General features: G+C 43.3%; 1 protein-coding gene across 8 annotated transcripts in view; it reads left to right on the forward strand.

Moving 5' to 3' along the window:
* The window catches only part of LOC122553506 (kelch domain-containing protein 1), a 90,210-nt gene that overhangs the window by 25,743 nt on the left and 47,393 nt on the right, over positions 1–17,074 (forward strand). For all 8 annotated transcript variants that reach the window (XM_043697371.1, XM_043697366.1, XM_043697368.1 and 5 more), the window contains one exon: positions 15,166–15,283. In XM_043697371.1, the coding sequence (XP_043553306.1) occupies positions 15,166–15,283 (118 nt within the window). The remainder of the gene's footprint in view (positions 1–15,165; positions 15,284–17,074) is intronic.

Here is a 17,074-nt window from a genome sequence, read left to right on the forward strand (position 1 = left end):
AGAAGAGGATATCTTGCGCTACAAAACCAAGAGTAGAACACTGGTAAGAATTTACCACCGGATAAAAAAGAAGCCCAAGAGGATGAAAAGGAGATGTAAGGCCTCACTTGTTTCCACTGTGGTAAAGTGGGGCACATAAAGTCACAGTGCTGGTAGTTAAAGAAAGGCACTGTGTGGGTAAAGATGCAGTTTTAAAAAAAAGCTAAGCCAGTGCCATTAGTTAAGGTAGTAGAGGAGATGCCAAGAAGAGCTGAGGAGCTGCAAGAGAGTACACAGCCTAAGCAGGGGCTGGGTATGGAGTTTAGTACCTGATCTCAGCAAAGTATTCACCTCCTGAGTAAAGTTTACTCTGAACAGAGGGAGAGGGACAAGAAGTCATAATTTTGAGAGACACAGGATCTAACCAGTCGCTGATAGTAACGGATGAGTTAATATACACTCGTTCCGATCTCCTATCAGAGAGTGTGATAATTGTTGGATAGAGGGACAGAAATTTATCGTTCCCCTATGTGAGATCAGGTTGGAGTGCCAACACAAGACTGGGGAAGTTACAGTGGGAGTGATTTGACAGCGTGTCAGTTCCAGGAATTCAATTTGTTCTTTGGATCCTTCCAAAGCATTCCCATGTGGAAGTGACACCCTTTGTTGTGGAGAAGCCCAAGGACGACCAAGGAACTGAGGAGTTAAAACAGAAATTCCTGGTATTTTCCCAGACTGTGGTAACCAAATCCCACTATCATGAGTCACTGCACAAAGCAGAAAATAAGGGAAAGATTAAAGGAGTTGAGGTTCAGTTAGTGGATACCCTGTTTGACATTTTGGTGTTAGAAAAACCTGAACAGGCAGAGGATCAGACCAAACTCCTGAAAGACTAAGATTTGCAACAGCAAGACAAGACGATTAAAAAATATGTATGTGGATGCGTACGCCAAAAAGGAAGCAGCGAATATTTCGGAGGGTTACTATTTGAAAGATGGAATCCTAAGATGGAAATGGAGACCATGGCAGGTTTAGTGCAGAGGAGAAATGGGCTGAAGTGCAACAGATTGTGTTCCAGGTAGCATACAGACAGGAAGTGTTATCGGTAGCACATGAATTACCTGTAGGAGGTCACTTAGGGGTATGAAAGACTCTGGCTTAGGAACAAAAACATTTTTATTGGCCTGGAATGCACAAGGATGTGGTTAACTTTTGCCATACATGTCATGCATGCTAAATGGTAGGTAAGTCACAGGCACTAATAAAACACGCACCTTTGTTGCCAGTTCTCACATTGAAGGACCTCTCATGTGGGTTATAATTGATTGTGTAGGCCTATTCCTGAGAACTAAAAGTGGGGACCAATACTTGTTAACCATAACGGATGTGTCTACCAGATTTTCTGAGGCAATTCCATTACTGAATATCAAGGCAAAAAAGGTGGTAGAGGAGTTAAAGGTAGTAGCTTTCTTCATACGATATGGGCTTCCCAGAGAGATTCAGTTGGACCAAGGGTTAAATTTTACTGCTAGGCTGTTTGAGGTGGTTATGGGTAGCTTAGGTACACAACACCTTTAAATCCAGTGTGTACCATCCTGAATCCCACAAGCTCCAGAAGGTGGCATCAGACCTTGAAGACCATATTGAGAGCATACTGTCAGGATTACCTGACTGATTGATTGGGATAAAGGTATCCCATTTGTATTGTTTACCATTCAAGATGCCCCAAATGAATCTATTCAGTTCAGTCCCTTCGAGTTAATATTTGGGCATAAAGTGAGACCCTTTGAAATGAAAGAAAAATTGACAGGACCAGAGTCTGAGATGTCATACTTAGATTATGGATCGGAGGTGTGGGAGATGTAAATTGAGGAGGTGAATTAGATAAACAGCATCTAAAAAGGGCACAGTGCAGAATGAAGCAGGTAGCAGATAAAAGCACTGAGACTGATGTTTTGCTGAGGGGATGACTTGTTCGTACTGTTACCAGTGATAGGAGATCCCTTCCAGGCCAGGTTTAGTGGTCCCTATCAAATTGAGGAAAAAGTTGAGTCAGATGAACTATTTCGTGAAGATGCCAGATAGGGGAAAATTAAGTATCGGCTATGCCATGTGAACATGTTGAGACCGTCTTTATACAAGAGAGAACCGAAGAAACAGGTGTTAGCTACTGTCCCGCAGAGTGAGGAATCAAATCCAAATGTGGATTTTGATGTGCCTCAAAATAGCTTTAAAAAATAAAGGAGTCCTTGAGTGGGATTGGTTCGTAAGTTATTTGAGGAGCATAGAACACAGCTGTAAGATTTGTTACTACAGTACAAGAACATATGTAAGAATCAGGTGGGGATGACTAATGCTACTGTACACTAAGTAGTCAAAGGGAATACTGTTCCGATAAAACAGCACCCCTATCTGCTTAATCCTTTCTAAGCCAGAGTGGTCCAGATGGAGGTCAAGGCCATGCTCGATGCGGATATCATTGAACCAAGCCAGAGCGAGTGGAGTTCGCCGATCAGCTTAGTTCCCCAACCAGACAGGACTCAACGATTCTAGTGAATTAGCGGAAGGTCGATGCTGTTACAAAATCGAACTCCTATCCAATTCCTAGATTGGTGCACTGTACCGAGAAAGTTGGACAAGCCAGTTACATCACCACCAAGTTGGACTTAATGCGTGGTTACTGGCATGTACCTTAGACGGCAAAACTAAATTTCTGCATTTGTAACCTAAAATGGGGTATATCAGTTCAAAGTGCCCTGTGAAGAACACACCTGCCCCATTCCAAAGACTCATGAACAGTTGTGGCTGGGTTAATAAACTGTGCAGTCTATTTGGACAATGTAGTGATCTTTAGTAAGACCTGGAAAATCACATGGTACAGTTAGCAGAACTACTACAAGAAGCAAAACTGGTGATAAATTGAAAAAACTGAATTCGCCAAAGCGGATGTTTTTGGGACATAACATGGAAAGTTGACCCCACTGAACACAAAGACTAAGGCCTTTGAGGAATTCCCACGACTAACCTCTAAGAAAGAGGTGCTTCGTTTCTTAGGAGTCAGTGAATTCTATCGGAGGGTTCTTCCAAACTGCAGCAGTATAGTGGCACTGTTATCTGATTTGCTGAAGAATAACACAGTTTTGGTGGACAGAGGCATTCTACCATTTGAAATCAATATTAACTATCAAACCAGTTTTAGCTACATCAAACTTTTGAAAACCTTTTTTTAAAGTTGGCAACGATGCTAGTGCCATTGGAGTTGGAGCTGCACTCGTACAAGAAGTTGAGGGTGGGATTGAACTGTCATCCCCCAGAACAAAGACTCGCAAAGCCTCAAATTTTGCCACTAGGGGACTTTAATCCTTTCTCACTTGTCTTCTCATGGGGGCTCAAACCCCACTTAAACACCGCTCATATCCTAGCGCAGCGAGGAGGACTTGAACCTCAAATTAACCCACCCAGGGAACTGTCCACCTATACTGCGTAGAGGGCTCTAACCTCACTTACACACCCCTCCCCCAAGACAGCGTAGAGTACTGAAACCTGTTTATCAGCACAATTGCGGAACGGTGTCTCTCAACTGAACTAATTACCGTTCGAAGAGTCCATAGAATAGAGAGTAATCGAGCGAGGGGACTGTCTCTGGCATACAGGAATATCAGCAGGGACCAAGTTTTAAAATCTTGTGTGTCCATCTGTCTCGACACACCGATGTTCCGGGCGACTGCTGACACAGTCTGATCGTAACTGTTCATTTGGATCCTGCCAACCTGGTCAATATTGTCGTCCCGTTCCCCCTTTAGTCAAAGCAAAATGCTCAGACATAGTATGGTTTTACCTCCTTCATCTTGATTCCAGGCTGTGGAGGAAGAGAGAACAATCGCCCATGTGCAAAGAGACATGAATTCACGGTCTTCTCTCTCAAATAGCAGGGAGGAGCATCCAGACATGGCAACGTACACATTGATTGATTGTAACGGTCATCCAATCAGCGAGTGTCAATAACAAAGGCTAAGCTATCTGCTGTTACAATGAATGTTCTTAATCTTAACTGGTTTCACATAATAAATACTTCTCACCTTGTTAACCTGACTCTACATCTTTAAATGCTTCCAATATTGTTAAATGACTACATAATGAATGCTTTTCCACCTTGTTAATCCATTACCCTTGCCTCCAGCACCCCATTGTTAACTGCAAGTCTCATCTGATTGGAGTCATGTTTAGCTGAACCTCTTGTTTCACAAAAACTCAAAACTTAACTCTTTACCTACCTGTTCATACCCTGTACACATTCTCAAAGGAGCCTGAACAAAGCTGGAATCAGTGGAAATCGAGACAAACACTCTGGATGGAGTCAGACTTGGCATGTAGGATAACAGTTGTGGCTGTGGAGGTCAGTCGTCTCACTTAAGGACATCTCTGCAGGAGTTCCAGTAAAGTGTCCTAGATCCAACCACTTTCAGTTTCCTCATCAAGGGCAGTCCCTCCATCATAAGGTCAGATGTAATCCTGATTGATTGCACAGTATTCAGCACCATTTGCAACTCCTCCACTACTGAGGCAGTCCATGTTCAAATGCAACAAAACCTCAGGTGGGGGATTCCAACACATCGGTTTAAGGTAAGGGGGGAAAAAGTTAAAAAGCGTCTGAGGGATATCCTTTCCACACAGAATGTGATGCATATGTGGAATGGGCTGCCAGGGTAATTGGTGAAGGTAGGTACAATTATAACATTTTTAAAAGGCATCTAGAAAGGTATATAAATAGGGAGGGTTTAGAGGGATATGGGCTAAATGTTAACAAATGGATCTGGGTCAGATTGGGATGCCTGGTCACCGTGGACAAGTTGGACTAAAAGATCTATTTCCACGCTGTATGATTGAGTCTATGGCCTGGACAATCTCCACCTTGGACTGACAAGTTGTAATTAAGTTAATGCCACGCAAATTTCAAGCAATGACTGTGTTTTGAAGAAGAGACGATTGAACCACTAACACTTAACATTCAATATGTTACCATTACTGAATCCCCCACAACTGGTATTCTGGGGTTACTATTAATCAAACTCAACTGGACCCTCCATATAAATACAGGGGCTGGGAACACTGCAGTCAGTAACTTGCTTCCTCCAGACTCCCCAGAGACTGTCCATCATCTACAAGGCTCAGGTTAAGAGTGTGATGGAATACTCCTTACTTGCCTGAATGAGTGCAGTTCCAACAACACTCCAGAAGCTTGACTCCATCCTGGACAAAGCAGCCTGCTTGCTTAGCACCATCTGATGCTTAACACCAGAAGTGTATACATCTACAAGATTCTCTGCAGAAAGTTGCCAAAAATCCTTTGACAAGACCTTCCAAACCCCTGACCACTTGCATTTGGTGGTTTTCTCATGTATCTGGCCAGTGTCCTTCTAAATGCAAGTTCCCCTCCATCCCCACTGACCATCCTTACTTGGAAACATTTCACCATTCCTTCAGTTGTTGAATCAAAATCCTGGAATTTCCTCTCAAATGGAATTACCTACAACATATGGACAATAGCTGTTCAAAAAGGCAGCTCACCACCAGCTGATCAAGGGCAACTAGTAATAGGCAATAAATATTGACCAACCAGTGACAGGGGTCCCATGAGTGAATCGAAAAGGAAATTGTTTAACTAACTTACTGGAGTTCTTGGAGAAGCAACTTGTTCTGTGAATAAAGGGAACCAGTGAATGTGTTGTACTTGAGTAGGAGTAAAATGGGTCTTTTTCAGGCTGGCAGAATATCACAAGTGATGTGTGCCACAGAGTTTGAAACCTCAATTCTTTGCATGTTGTTTATATAAATGATTTGGATGAAGGGATCAAACATAACGTTTGCTGATGACACATTGATAGTGGGGAAAGCAAGTTGTGAAGAGGATATAAAGAGCCTACAAAGGCATATAGATACATTAGTTGAGTAAACAAAAACCTGGCAAATGGAGTATAATGTGGGTAAGTGAAAACTTGTCAGTTTTGATTGAAAGAATTAAAAAGCATTTTATCTAGATGGTGAGACGTTGCAGAGTTTTGTGACAGAAATCTTTGTCCCTTGTTCATGAATCGCAGAAAGTTAATATTCAGGTTCAGCAGTTAGTCAAGAAAGCTAATAGAATGTTATGTTTTATTGCAAGGGGGAATTTAATGAAGGGAGGGAGGTTATCAAAAGCATTAGTACCAGTACTCCACATGTTCTCAATGTGTTGGAAGCACACTGAGGGTGCACTAGATTAATAACTAGAATCAGTGGACTATCTTGTGAGGGAAGGCTGGGCCTGTATTCTCTAGAGTTTGGAAAAGCCACAAGTTGAAACGTCAAACATCCTAAGAGTACTTGATCAGGTCGATGTGGAAAAGTTGTTTCCTGTTGTGGGAGAATCTCGACCTAGGGGTCATAGTTTAAAAATAAAATAGGTAAACCCTTAAGTCAATTGAAGAAAAAGGATTCTCTCAGATGGTGACTAATTGGAATTCCCTTCCTCAAAGCAGTGGATGCAGAAACTTTAAATATTTTTAAAGCAGGGGTAGATAGAGTTTTTTGATTGTCAAGTTGATGAAAAATAATCGGTGATGCACAGGAATGTAGAGTTCAAATCAAAATTGGATCAACCGTAATTGTGTTTAATGAAGGAACATACTCTAAGGGCTGAGTGACCTCCTCTTGTTCCTGGTTTGTATGACATTTATCCCTAAAACTCTAGATGCCTTTGATGCTGTTGATATTATTTGCTTAACATTTTCGAAAATGTGCTCTATGCAAAAGGCACTGAAAAAATACTAGAAGCAAAATGTTACACAGATAATCGGCTTTTACAGTGTAACATACATTCTATAAAAACTGAAAAAATAGATACTTCCAATTTAAAGCACCACAATTTTTTTTTTTGTGAACCTGTTTTTAAAATCAACCTGTTCAAAGATGCAGTAAATACTCTGGAGCAGGAAGAATCTGGATCTCTCAATCCAGCAGAAGGTATACTCCCACTGCATCACAATAGCCCTCCTTTGAAAGGTCAAGATACTTTCTAATCCAACCTGTTAAGAGATGTTATTGCACAAGGCTGGAGCAGGTCAGACATTAACCCAGGCCCGCTGGTTCAGGGGTATGGACACTATCATTGCACGACAAGGGGCTTTCTCCTTTTAAGGGTCATCGAAAAGAAATAACTTATTTTTCCTAATCAGCCTGTTCAGAGACACTATAGCATGCCACTACAGCAGGTGGAACTTGAACCCAGGCCTCTTGGTTCAGGGTTAGGGACACTACCACTGTGCCACAACAGCTTCCTTCCTTAAGTGCCAAAACCTTCAGAGAACATTGACGCTTATTGGACATTGTAGATGAGACCTGGGTTCAGAGGCTGTTGTCTCCCCTCCCTAACTCCATTTTGATTTAGTGATCTCCCTCCTCTCCTACCTCTCATTTCTTTGTGTTATTACATTGCCCTTCAATGGGCTCTGCCATATAGTGAACAGTTGGAAACACAGGTGCTGTTAATGTTGGATAATACATAAAGTTGATATAAGTGATCTGGCAATGGATCTAGCTCTTCAGGTGTGTGATAATATTGGATGTAATTTGATTAATTGGAAAACTCTCATTTAGTGGTGGAGGATAATAGGTGAAAAGTACTGAACTAACTCAGCTGGTATTCTATCACCAAGTCACTTTTTTTACTTATACATGCATTGTACTTGATAGTGGTCCAGCTTCCTGTGAACGAACAGAACCACTGATCCTCCTGTTTTTTTTATTTTATTAAACAGTACAGTATTTACAGCTGCTAATGTTTACAGATAAATAACAAATTTATAAGGGAGAGAAGCGACAAAGCCAGACCTCAAACCCCACCGTTTAACCAGTTTTTCAGGGAAATAAGGACAAACCTGAAGTCCCAGTAACACATACAAGACAATCTAATTAGATAAGAGGCAATGCATAGAATACAGACCCTCCCCCACCTCGCAACAACCCACCCGTCCCTCCCACTTACCAGCCACTCTAAGGCAGCCCGCCCATATGCCCCTTCCTCTCTCACGCTGCACCGTGTCTCATCCAGGTCTCGGTCCACCCTGACACACCTTCAGGCCACCTGTAGGAATACTGGGTGGTGGGGGTCTGGGCTGGACGCTGCCACAGGACATAGTGAGCAGGGTAGCGGTAAACGTCAGGTTCGTGGCCACTGCCCTTTGACGCCATAAAATAGCTGTGCTTGGACCTGAGGTAGTGCACCAGTTGACCGATGCTCAGGTGTGTGGTGGCATCCAGTCTGCGCTCACCCCTGCCCAGACGGAATTTCACATTGGCCCCAAGGCCCTGGAAACCTGAGCCATCTCTGGAATTTTAGTTTTGTCCCTTTTTTGAAGGAAGTTTCACAGCATGCCCTGTATGGACTGTTGCTGCACACTGTCCACCTCTTCTCCCTCACCCACTGCCCGGATACACCTTGGTGTACCCATTTGCCACCGGGGTGGTGGGGATCCCCAGTGGAGGGCTCTCTCTGCAGGAGTCCTTCCCCCTTTCTCTCTGGGATGGAGGGTGCTACATGCAGCTGTCCCCTGCAACTGCAGATTGCGGTGGTTCATAGACTCCCAGCCCAACTGCATGTATATGTATATATTAGGTGTGGTCACTTGCACTCTCTTTTTGATTTTCTAAAAATCCTTCTGTTTTTGGTTCCACTTAATTCCCCTGCTCCTGATCTTTGGGCACCCGGTATGAAGTGGGGAGGGCAGGTCTGAGGAATTTCGCATTGGCCCCAAGGTTCCATACTTCCCCCAGGAACCTGTGCCCCACAACCTGAGCCGCCTCCGGAATTTTACGTTTGTCCCCTGTATCACGGCGGGTCTTGTGCTGACTACTACTGTATACCATTCACCTCATCCACCTCCCAGACACTCCTTGGAGTGCCCATTTACCACCAGGCGGTGGGGATTTCCATTGGAGGGATCTCTATGCAGGGGTCCTCCCCCTTTCTCTCAGGGATCTGGGGTGGAGGTGGTTGTCCCCTGCAACAGCAGATTGCGGTGGGTCACAGACTCCCTGCCCAACTTCTGTGGTGGTGTGGAGTCTATGGACCATGTATATATTGGATGTCGTCACTTGTACCCCCTTTTCGGTTTCCTTAAAGACCATCTCCTCTGTTTTTGGTTGCACTTCAATCCCATGCTCCTGATCTTTGGCACCTCGTGGGGAGGGGGTGGGTAAGTTAGGTTATCCTCCTCTTGCATCTGCTCCTGGGCCTGGCCAAATTGGCTATAAACAGGTACAGGCAGCAGGCCATGGAGGGAGTTGTTATGGCCGACTGCCTGCCCCTTTACGCGGGTGTCCCTTGAGAAGGAGCACACGAGATTTTCAGGGAAAGGTGGGCACCGCAGGGAGTGGAGTGCATTATTTTCCCCCTCCAACTCTATTTTGATTTAATCCCTGCCCTCCCCTTCACTGTTTGATCACGCAGCATTGCCCATTGCTTGTCACTGGCCACTTGGGTGTTTTCTTTTTTCTGGGTGGGGGAAATTGAATAAAGATTGGTACACCTGTTGTCTTTCACTGTGTCTCACACCCATGTTGTGTGTGCGCAGGTATTGGCAGAAAGAAAAGAAAAATAAAAAAAGGGATACCAGTTCACAAACTAGCTATATAATTCAGCCAGTCCAGGAATCGGGTTTTCCCCCTTTTTAATAAAAAAAAAAGCAGAAACCAACAGCATCAGTAACACACTGACTGGCCCAGTCAGAGTCGGTTCCTTAAACTGAGGAGGTTTTCAACCTTCTGGTTATAATACTTTTAAACAAATTACAAAACAATTTACAAAAAAAAAAGTTAACATTTACAGCTGTATACAACAGCAATTTTATAAGGGAGAGGAGCAGCAAAGCTAGGCCCCAAACCCTACCGTTCAACCAGTTTACAGGGAGATGAGGACAAACCTTAAGTCCCAGTTTCGCATATAAGTGACAGTGACATTTGTATATAAAAGGACAATCCAATTACATTTTAAAAAAGTGCATACAATACAGACCCAGCAAGCCCCTGTCCCTCCCACCTTCCAACCACTCCAAGGCAGCCCGCCCCTACGTACCTTCCGACTCTCACCCACCCTGATGCGCTTCCGGCCAGTGGGCTATCCTGGCACACCTTCTGGCCACCACTAGGACAGCCCGTCCCCTTCCCTGGGACGACAACGTGCAGGGTAGCCCACAAGCCTTCCGGACCTCAGCCTGCCCCATCGCACCTTCTGGCTCTCAGCTGCTCTGACACACCTTTCGACCACCTCTAGGCCAGCCCGTCCCGATTACCTCTTCTCGGGATGACAGCGCTCAGAACGGCCTACCCACCATCTGGCTCTCTGGGCAACTGGCATCAGGGTGGCCTACCCACCCTCTGGCTTTCAGGACAGCCTACCAACGTTCAGGTTCATAGGATGGCCTACCCACCCTCCGGCTCTCGAGGTGACAGCTTTCAGAACGGCCCATGAACCTCCCAGCTCACAGTAAGACCTGCCAGACCCAGGGACACAAGACAATGCAGGTGATAGACCCAAACAACACAAAACAGTTAGTTACGTAAAAACAGTCCTTTCTGGTCCACAGTCCAAATATATAGAGTCTTCAAAATATAGAATCCATTCCCAGGAATGGAGTCCACTCCAGTTTACGAGGTGCATTGTCCAAAATGGAGTCCACTCCAAACTGCAGGGTCCACAACCAAGGGCAGGGTCCACTCCCGAAGGCAGTAAATACACAGCACACAGGTGTTCAGTCTCCATGGAGTCCTGGCTCAGCCTTTGGAAACCAGGCCCACTCACAGGAACATAGTACAGGTGCAGTTAACTCACAGGGGTTTGATCCACTCCTGAAGGCAAGGTCTTCACCCAAACTCCAGGATACAGCAAGTGCTCACCTCCCAGCACACACACAGGTATTCAATCTTCAGAGTCCCAGGGCTAGGCCTCTCCACAGGAACAGCTCCTCTGGTGAAATGTATGTCTTCCACAAGGGCTCAGTCCAACCGCCAAAAACAGTGAAGACACTTACACAAAAAACAAAGGAAACTAGAGTCCAAAGGCTAAGCCCTACCACAAAATTAACATTGCTCTTTTCTCAAAAAGAAAAGAGTAACACACAGGCTGTAACCAGCCAGTGAAACAACAATCCCCTAATGAGAACTGAGTTACACCTGAAACACATTATGTGCATCAGGAGTTTAACAATCAGTCCTCATTAAAGGAACGCCAGTTCAGGAATCAGGTTTCCCCCTCCCAAAAAAAAGGAAGCAGAAACCAACAGTAACATACTGACTATAGCACCAGCCTGCACAGAGTCAGTTCCCTAAACTGAGGAGATTCTAAATCTTCTGGTTATATTGGTCAGATAGAGCTTTCCTGATTGTCCTAGGTTAACAGCCCCAGTTGGCAACTCATTCTGTGAGGTCCACCTAGTTGACCTTGTTTACAAATACCATGGGTGAACTGATGTTGGGGGATAAAACCTTCAAATGTATGTGTTGTTAACGCTTCCAGATTTTTAAAAAAATGAAAAAGGAAACAAAGACTTGCATTCAGGAGCTCTTATGGTGCAGAGATCATGTCTCTTAACAAAATCAGAAATTGCTGGTGCATCTTGGCTGATCTGGCAATGTCTTTGGGGAAAAGCAGAGTTAATGTTTCGAGTCTGGTGTTTCATCATCCGACCTGATAGCTGCTAGGAAAAAGTGGTATTTCTCCTGAAGGTTGGGGGTTGGTGGGACGTGAGTGGATAGGTGGAGATTGAGCCAGAGAGAGATATGAAAGGGTCACGCGAACGAGAGTTATTGATAATAGGCAATGACAAAAAAACAAGCTGAATAAGTGATCATGAGATGAAAGTAGGGGTAGGCTGTGTTGAAAGCAAGTATGTAACATGATAATAAGCCTGAGAGTGGGTACGAATAGAATTAGAATTAGGTTTTATTGTCTTGTGTACTCAAGTACAGGAAATGAAAAATATACAATGTCGCCACACGCAGTGCCATCTTAGATAAAAAGTACCTAGTTACAAATCTTAGGTACTAAAATAGATTAAGTACAAAATTAGAGAAATAAAAAAAAACTAAAAGCTCTACATTACAGTTCTTCACACTATAAATGAGGAAAATAAAGAAATAAAGTTAAAAGAATAACACTACAGTCCTTCCATAGCCTGCAGTCACTCCACACTGGAGGGTTTCCACCAGGCTGTGCTGAACTAACCAGGGTCACAGCCTGCTGACTGCCATCTGTGACAGGCTGACCTCACCGGGCCTCAATTCCCCCAGTTCAGGGCCCCAGCCGCCAACAGCCGGCTGTCCTGCTCCACTCTCCCACCATTGAGGAGAAAGTGAGGTCTGCAGATCCTGGAGATCAGAGCTGAAAATGTGTTGCTGGAAAAGCGCAGCAGATCAGGCAGCATCCAGGGAACAGGAGAATCGACGTTTCGGGCATAAGCCCTTCTTCAGGAACCATTCCTGAAGAAGGGCTTATGCCCAAAACGTCGATTCTCCTGTTCCCTGGATGCTGCCTGACCTGCTGCGCTTTTCCAGCAACACACTCTCCCACCATTGTCTGGCCTATTCTGCTCTGGGAGAAAGTGAGGACTGCAGATGCTGGAGATCAGAGCTGAAAATGTGTTGCTGGAAAAGCGCAACAGGTCAGGCAGCATCCAAGGAGCAGGAGAATCGACGTTTCGGGTATGAGCCCTTCTTCAGGAATGAGGCTCTGGCCTGCCAACTGCTGGCCATCCCACACTTCTCGAGCCTCCTATAGTATGGTCGTCTCCTCTGCACTGGGCCCAGTGAGTATCCCACTCCAGGCTCTCAGGTACTACAGTAGGTTTGGCTATGTTTAAAAAAAAACCCCATGTCACGACAGGACTGTGTATGGAGAGGTGAGTTTTTAAAAAAAAAGTTACTGAACTCTGATGTTGAGTCCTAGAAACTGCAGGGTCCCCAAAAAATGAAATCCGTTCTTTGAACTTGTGCTGCGGCTTGCTGAAATACTGCAGCAGGCCTGCAATAGAAATGTTGAGAATGGAGGAGTGAACTCTGAGTTGGAGAGGAAATGGTCCAGGGGTGCAGGTTTGCTCACTGAGCTGTAGGTTTGATATCCAGACGTTTCATTACCTGGCTAGGTAACATCATCAGTGGCGACCTCCAAGTGAACTGAAGCTGATGTCTCCTGCTTTCTATTTATATCTTTCTCCTAGATGGGGTTCCTGGGGTTTGTGGTGATGTCATTTCCTGTTCGTTTTCTGAGGGGTTGATGGATGGCATCGAGATCTATGTGTTTGTTTATGGCGTTGTGGTTGGAGTGCCAGGCCTCTAGGAATTCTCTGGCATGTCTTTGCTTAGCCTGTCCCAGGATAGATGTGTTGACCCAGTCGAAATGGTGGTTTTTTTCATCCATGTGTAGGGCTATGACTCTCTCCCTCGTAGCCCTATACACAGATGAAAAAAAAACACCATTTCGACTGGGACAACACATCAATGCTGGGACAGGCTAAGCAAAGACATGCCAGAGAATTCCTAGAGGCCTGGCACTCCAACCACAACGTCATAAACAAACACATAGATCTAGATGCCATCTTTCAACCCCTCAGAAAACGAACAGGAAATGACAGCACTACAAACCCCAGGAACCCCATCCAGGAGAAAGATATAAATAGAAAGCAGGAGACAACAGCTTCACTTCACTTGGAGGTCGCCACTGATGATGTTACCTAGCCAGGTAATGAAATGTCTGGATATCAAACCTACAGCTCAGTGAGCAAACCTACACCCTACACCCTAAACTTCAACCAGAGTTACAAACCTTGTAGGAAATGGTCCGTTTGGAATGCTGACAACTGAGGTCTGGAAAAATGTCTGGTCTGATCATAGCATCCAGTTTGAGGTTATAGGAATGACAGCTTATGAACTTTTGAATGTGAAGGCTGGTGGGAATGTAAGTGAGGCCGGGGAAAGTTATTGTTATGGAAGGGCAGATGGGGGCAATGTTAGAAGCTTAGGAGATGGTTGGACACAGCTAAGGGTGCTATCAACAACATGGAAGTATCTCTACCTCTGGGCCAGAAGATCTGGGTTCAAGTCCCACCTGCTCCATACATGTGTCTGAACAGGTTGAAAAAAAATTGTAAGCTGGTTTCTTGGAGTACTGCTGTGGCACAGTGACAATGTCTTGACATTGAGCCAGAAGTTTCAGATTCAAATACCACCTGCCCCAGATATATGTAAAATTGTGTATGAACAGATTTTCTTTTTAAAAAGAAAGAGGTTGAGGATTTGTAATAAAGCCCTTGTAAATCTTTGAAAGTCTTTTCTCCCTAGTTCAAGATATGGATATTGGTCTGTTAAACAACCTTCCTGTTCTTTTATTGTACACCCCTAATATTGAAGTATGGAATACCGTGTACCTATCCTGCAACCTTTTAATAACTAACATATGGATACCCAGATCTGAGCTGCACACCTTTAAATTATAGCCTTTGTTTTGTAGTGTTTCTCCATGTTCTTTCTACTTAAATGCAGTGCTTCATAACTTATGTGATTAGGGAATAAATAAAGCTGGGCATCATAAAAAAAAAGCAGGCTCTTGCAAAGAAATACTATGGTATTTTTATGTCCATTTCAGAGGACATGCAGGGAGGCATTTTAACAACTCAGCTGGTACAGAAGTGTCAGCATAGATTGAACCTTCAACTTGCTGAAGTACACACTAAATCTATGAGCTTCTCCTCACTCTAGGATGAACTGCTATCAATCATTGCGGTTCTCTTTCAGGTGACTCAGCAGGCCAATCATGGATCCATAGGTCTTTTGATTACCCTTTTGAAGGAATTTTTGAATGCTCCCATCAAGCCAATGTTTTTACTTGAGTGGACTGTGGTCATTCGCCTTTCAGCTGCAGTTGTCAGGAAAATCAATGAAGAAATAAAATAGAAAGTACCACTAAAAGCAATTTTGTAATTTGATAACTTTCTTTGTGGAGGTGCATTATAATAATCAAGTTACGCACCTTATGTTAATCTTCAGGTGGTTTAGTTGATCCAGATTTGAGCTAAATAACTTACATTGTGTAGTTGAGCTTGGATAATTATTTATGTGATGTATTGAAAATATCCTGCCTATGTTCCTGTAATACAGGCAGAGGAAACCAATGAAAGGAGAACTTCCTCGTCCTATGTCAGGAAGCTGTGCAGCTTGTCTGAATGGTATCATGTACATTTTCGGAGGATATGATGACCTAGGATATAGTAATGAAGTATGTTATGTTTTTCAAATGTTTTTATTCAATTTATCCTGTTTTATGCCTAACTTTGCCAAATGTGTTATCTTTAGTCAACAGCACAGCACCCACACAAAGTATCAATAAATAATGAAAATCAGGTTTAATGTTTCTTCTCATTGTTACTTTTAGGTTTGAAGATAATGCTGTAACCCCGAGCACTGATTTTTATTTGAGCGGTATTGTAGAATAGATTGTAAATTTGATATTACATCGACCTTCCTTTCTTCCCTTTGTCTCAATTTGTTGTCCGGTCCTTCCTCTTTTAAATGTGTTGAACCATGCTCATATACTTTAACCAACCCTTGGCAGAAATGTAGTACTTCTCTAAATGTTCTTCATCTGTGAATCTGTTAACCAATGCCAACAGGCTTCATAACTATGATCTAGATGTCCATATATACGTACTTTCTATTAGTGACCCCCTGGGATACTGTTCAGCAGTAGGACCTCTTGTAAATTACTTTTCTCCCCTGACCAACATTTCTGATACCAGTTGTGATGATTATGCTACTTTTACTGAAAATTTACTAATTCTGTTGTAAACCAGGGATCAACTCTCCAATGATTCCAATCTGTATTTGTCAGAATTGTATCAGATTGCTTATTTTACATAAAAATGTTTTAAAAGAATTAGTGCTGCAAAAAATGTTTACTAAGAATTTAATAAAATGTAACCAGGAGTTGTGAACTGATTTCTGTAAATTTGAGTTTAGAGAAACAGTCTTTTAACTTTGTTTTTGTTTTATTGATTTTTGTCCCATATTTTTAACCCAAAATTGTATTAGACAGTAAGGTTAAAGCCTGCAGCTGAGTAACTCATCTGACTTGCTCTTTTCATTTGTTGGGACAGGCTTAACCCATAATTCCCATTGTATGCAACGAAGATGGGAATTTAATTAATTTGATCAAATGCATGCTGAAAAGCTACCTTTTAATTTAAAAAAATGTTCTTACTTATGATTGAGTTAAATCATAACTATTTTTAAGTGGGAGTCCAAAACGATCTAAGAATATGGTACAAGTAATTTAAGAATGAGGTGAGGAGAGATTTATTCACCCAGAGAATGGTGAGCATGTAGAATTCACTACCACAACGTAGTCTGGGCCAATATTTTGTGATTTGAAGGAGGAGTTGGAAAACACTGGGACTAATGGGATTGAAGAATACAGGAGAAAAACAGGAATAGGCTTGTTCATCATGAATGGCAGAGCATGCTTGAAGAACAAAATGGTTTACTCCTGCTCCTATTTTCAATGTTTCTATTTGAAAAGTTAAAAATCACACAACACCAGGTTATAGTCCAACAGGTTTAATTGGAAGCACTAGCTTTCAGAACGCCACTCCTTCATCAGGTGATTGTGAAGGAGCAGCGCTCCGAAAGCTAGTGCTTCCAATTAAACCTGTTGGACTATAACCTGGTGTTGTGTGATTTTTAACTTTGTACACCCCAGTCCAACCCCGGCATCTCAAAATCATGTCTATTTGAAAAGACCATCATAATGTACACCATAACAAGCATCTGTTGCACCTGTAATAGTTAGGAGAGTTGTATATGACCTTTTTCATTTCCAAAACTGTTTTCAGTACCACATTCTACACAGGGTTCATTGAAAGTACCCTGAGCAGCTGCATCACTGCCTGGTTCAGGAATTATACCGTCTCATCGTAAGAACCTACAACGGATAGTGAGGACAGCTGAGAAGATCATCGTGGTCTCTCTTCCCTCCATTACAGATATTTACACCACACACTCCATCTCCAAG

Source organism: Chiloscyllium plagiosum, chromosome 10 (assembly GCF_004010195.1).
Source record: "Chiloscyllium plagiosum isolate BGI_BamShark_2017 chromosome 10, ASM401019v2, whole genome shotgun sequence".
In the NCBI taxonomy this organism is placed as follows: Eukaryota; Metazoa; Chordata; class Chondrichthyes; order Orectolobiformes; family Hemiscylliidae; genus Chiloscyllium; species Chiloscyllium plagiosum.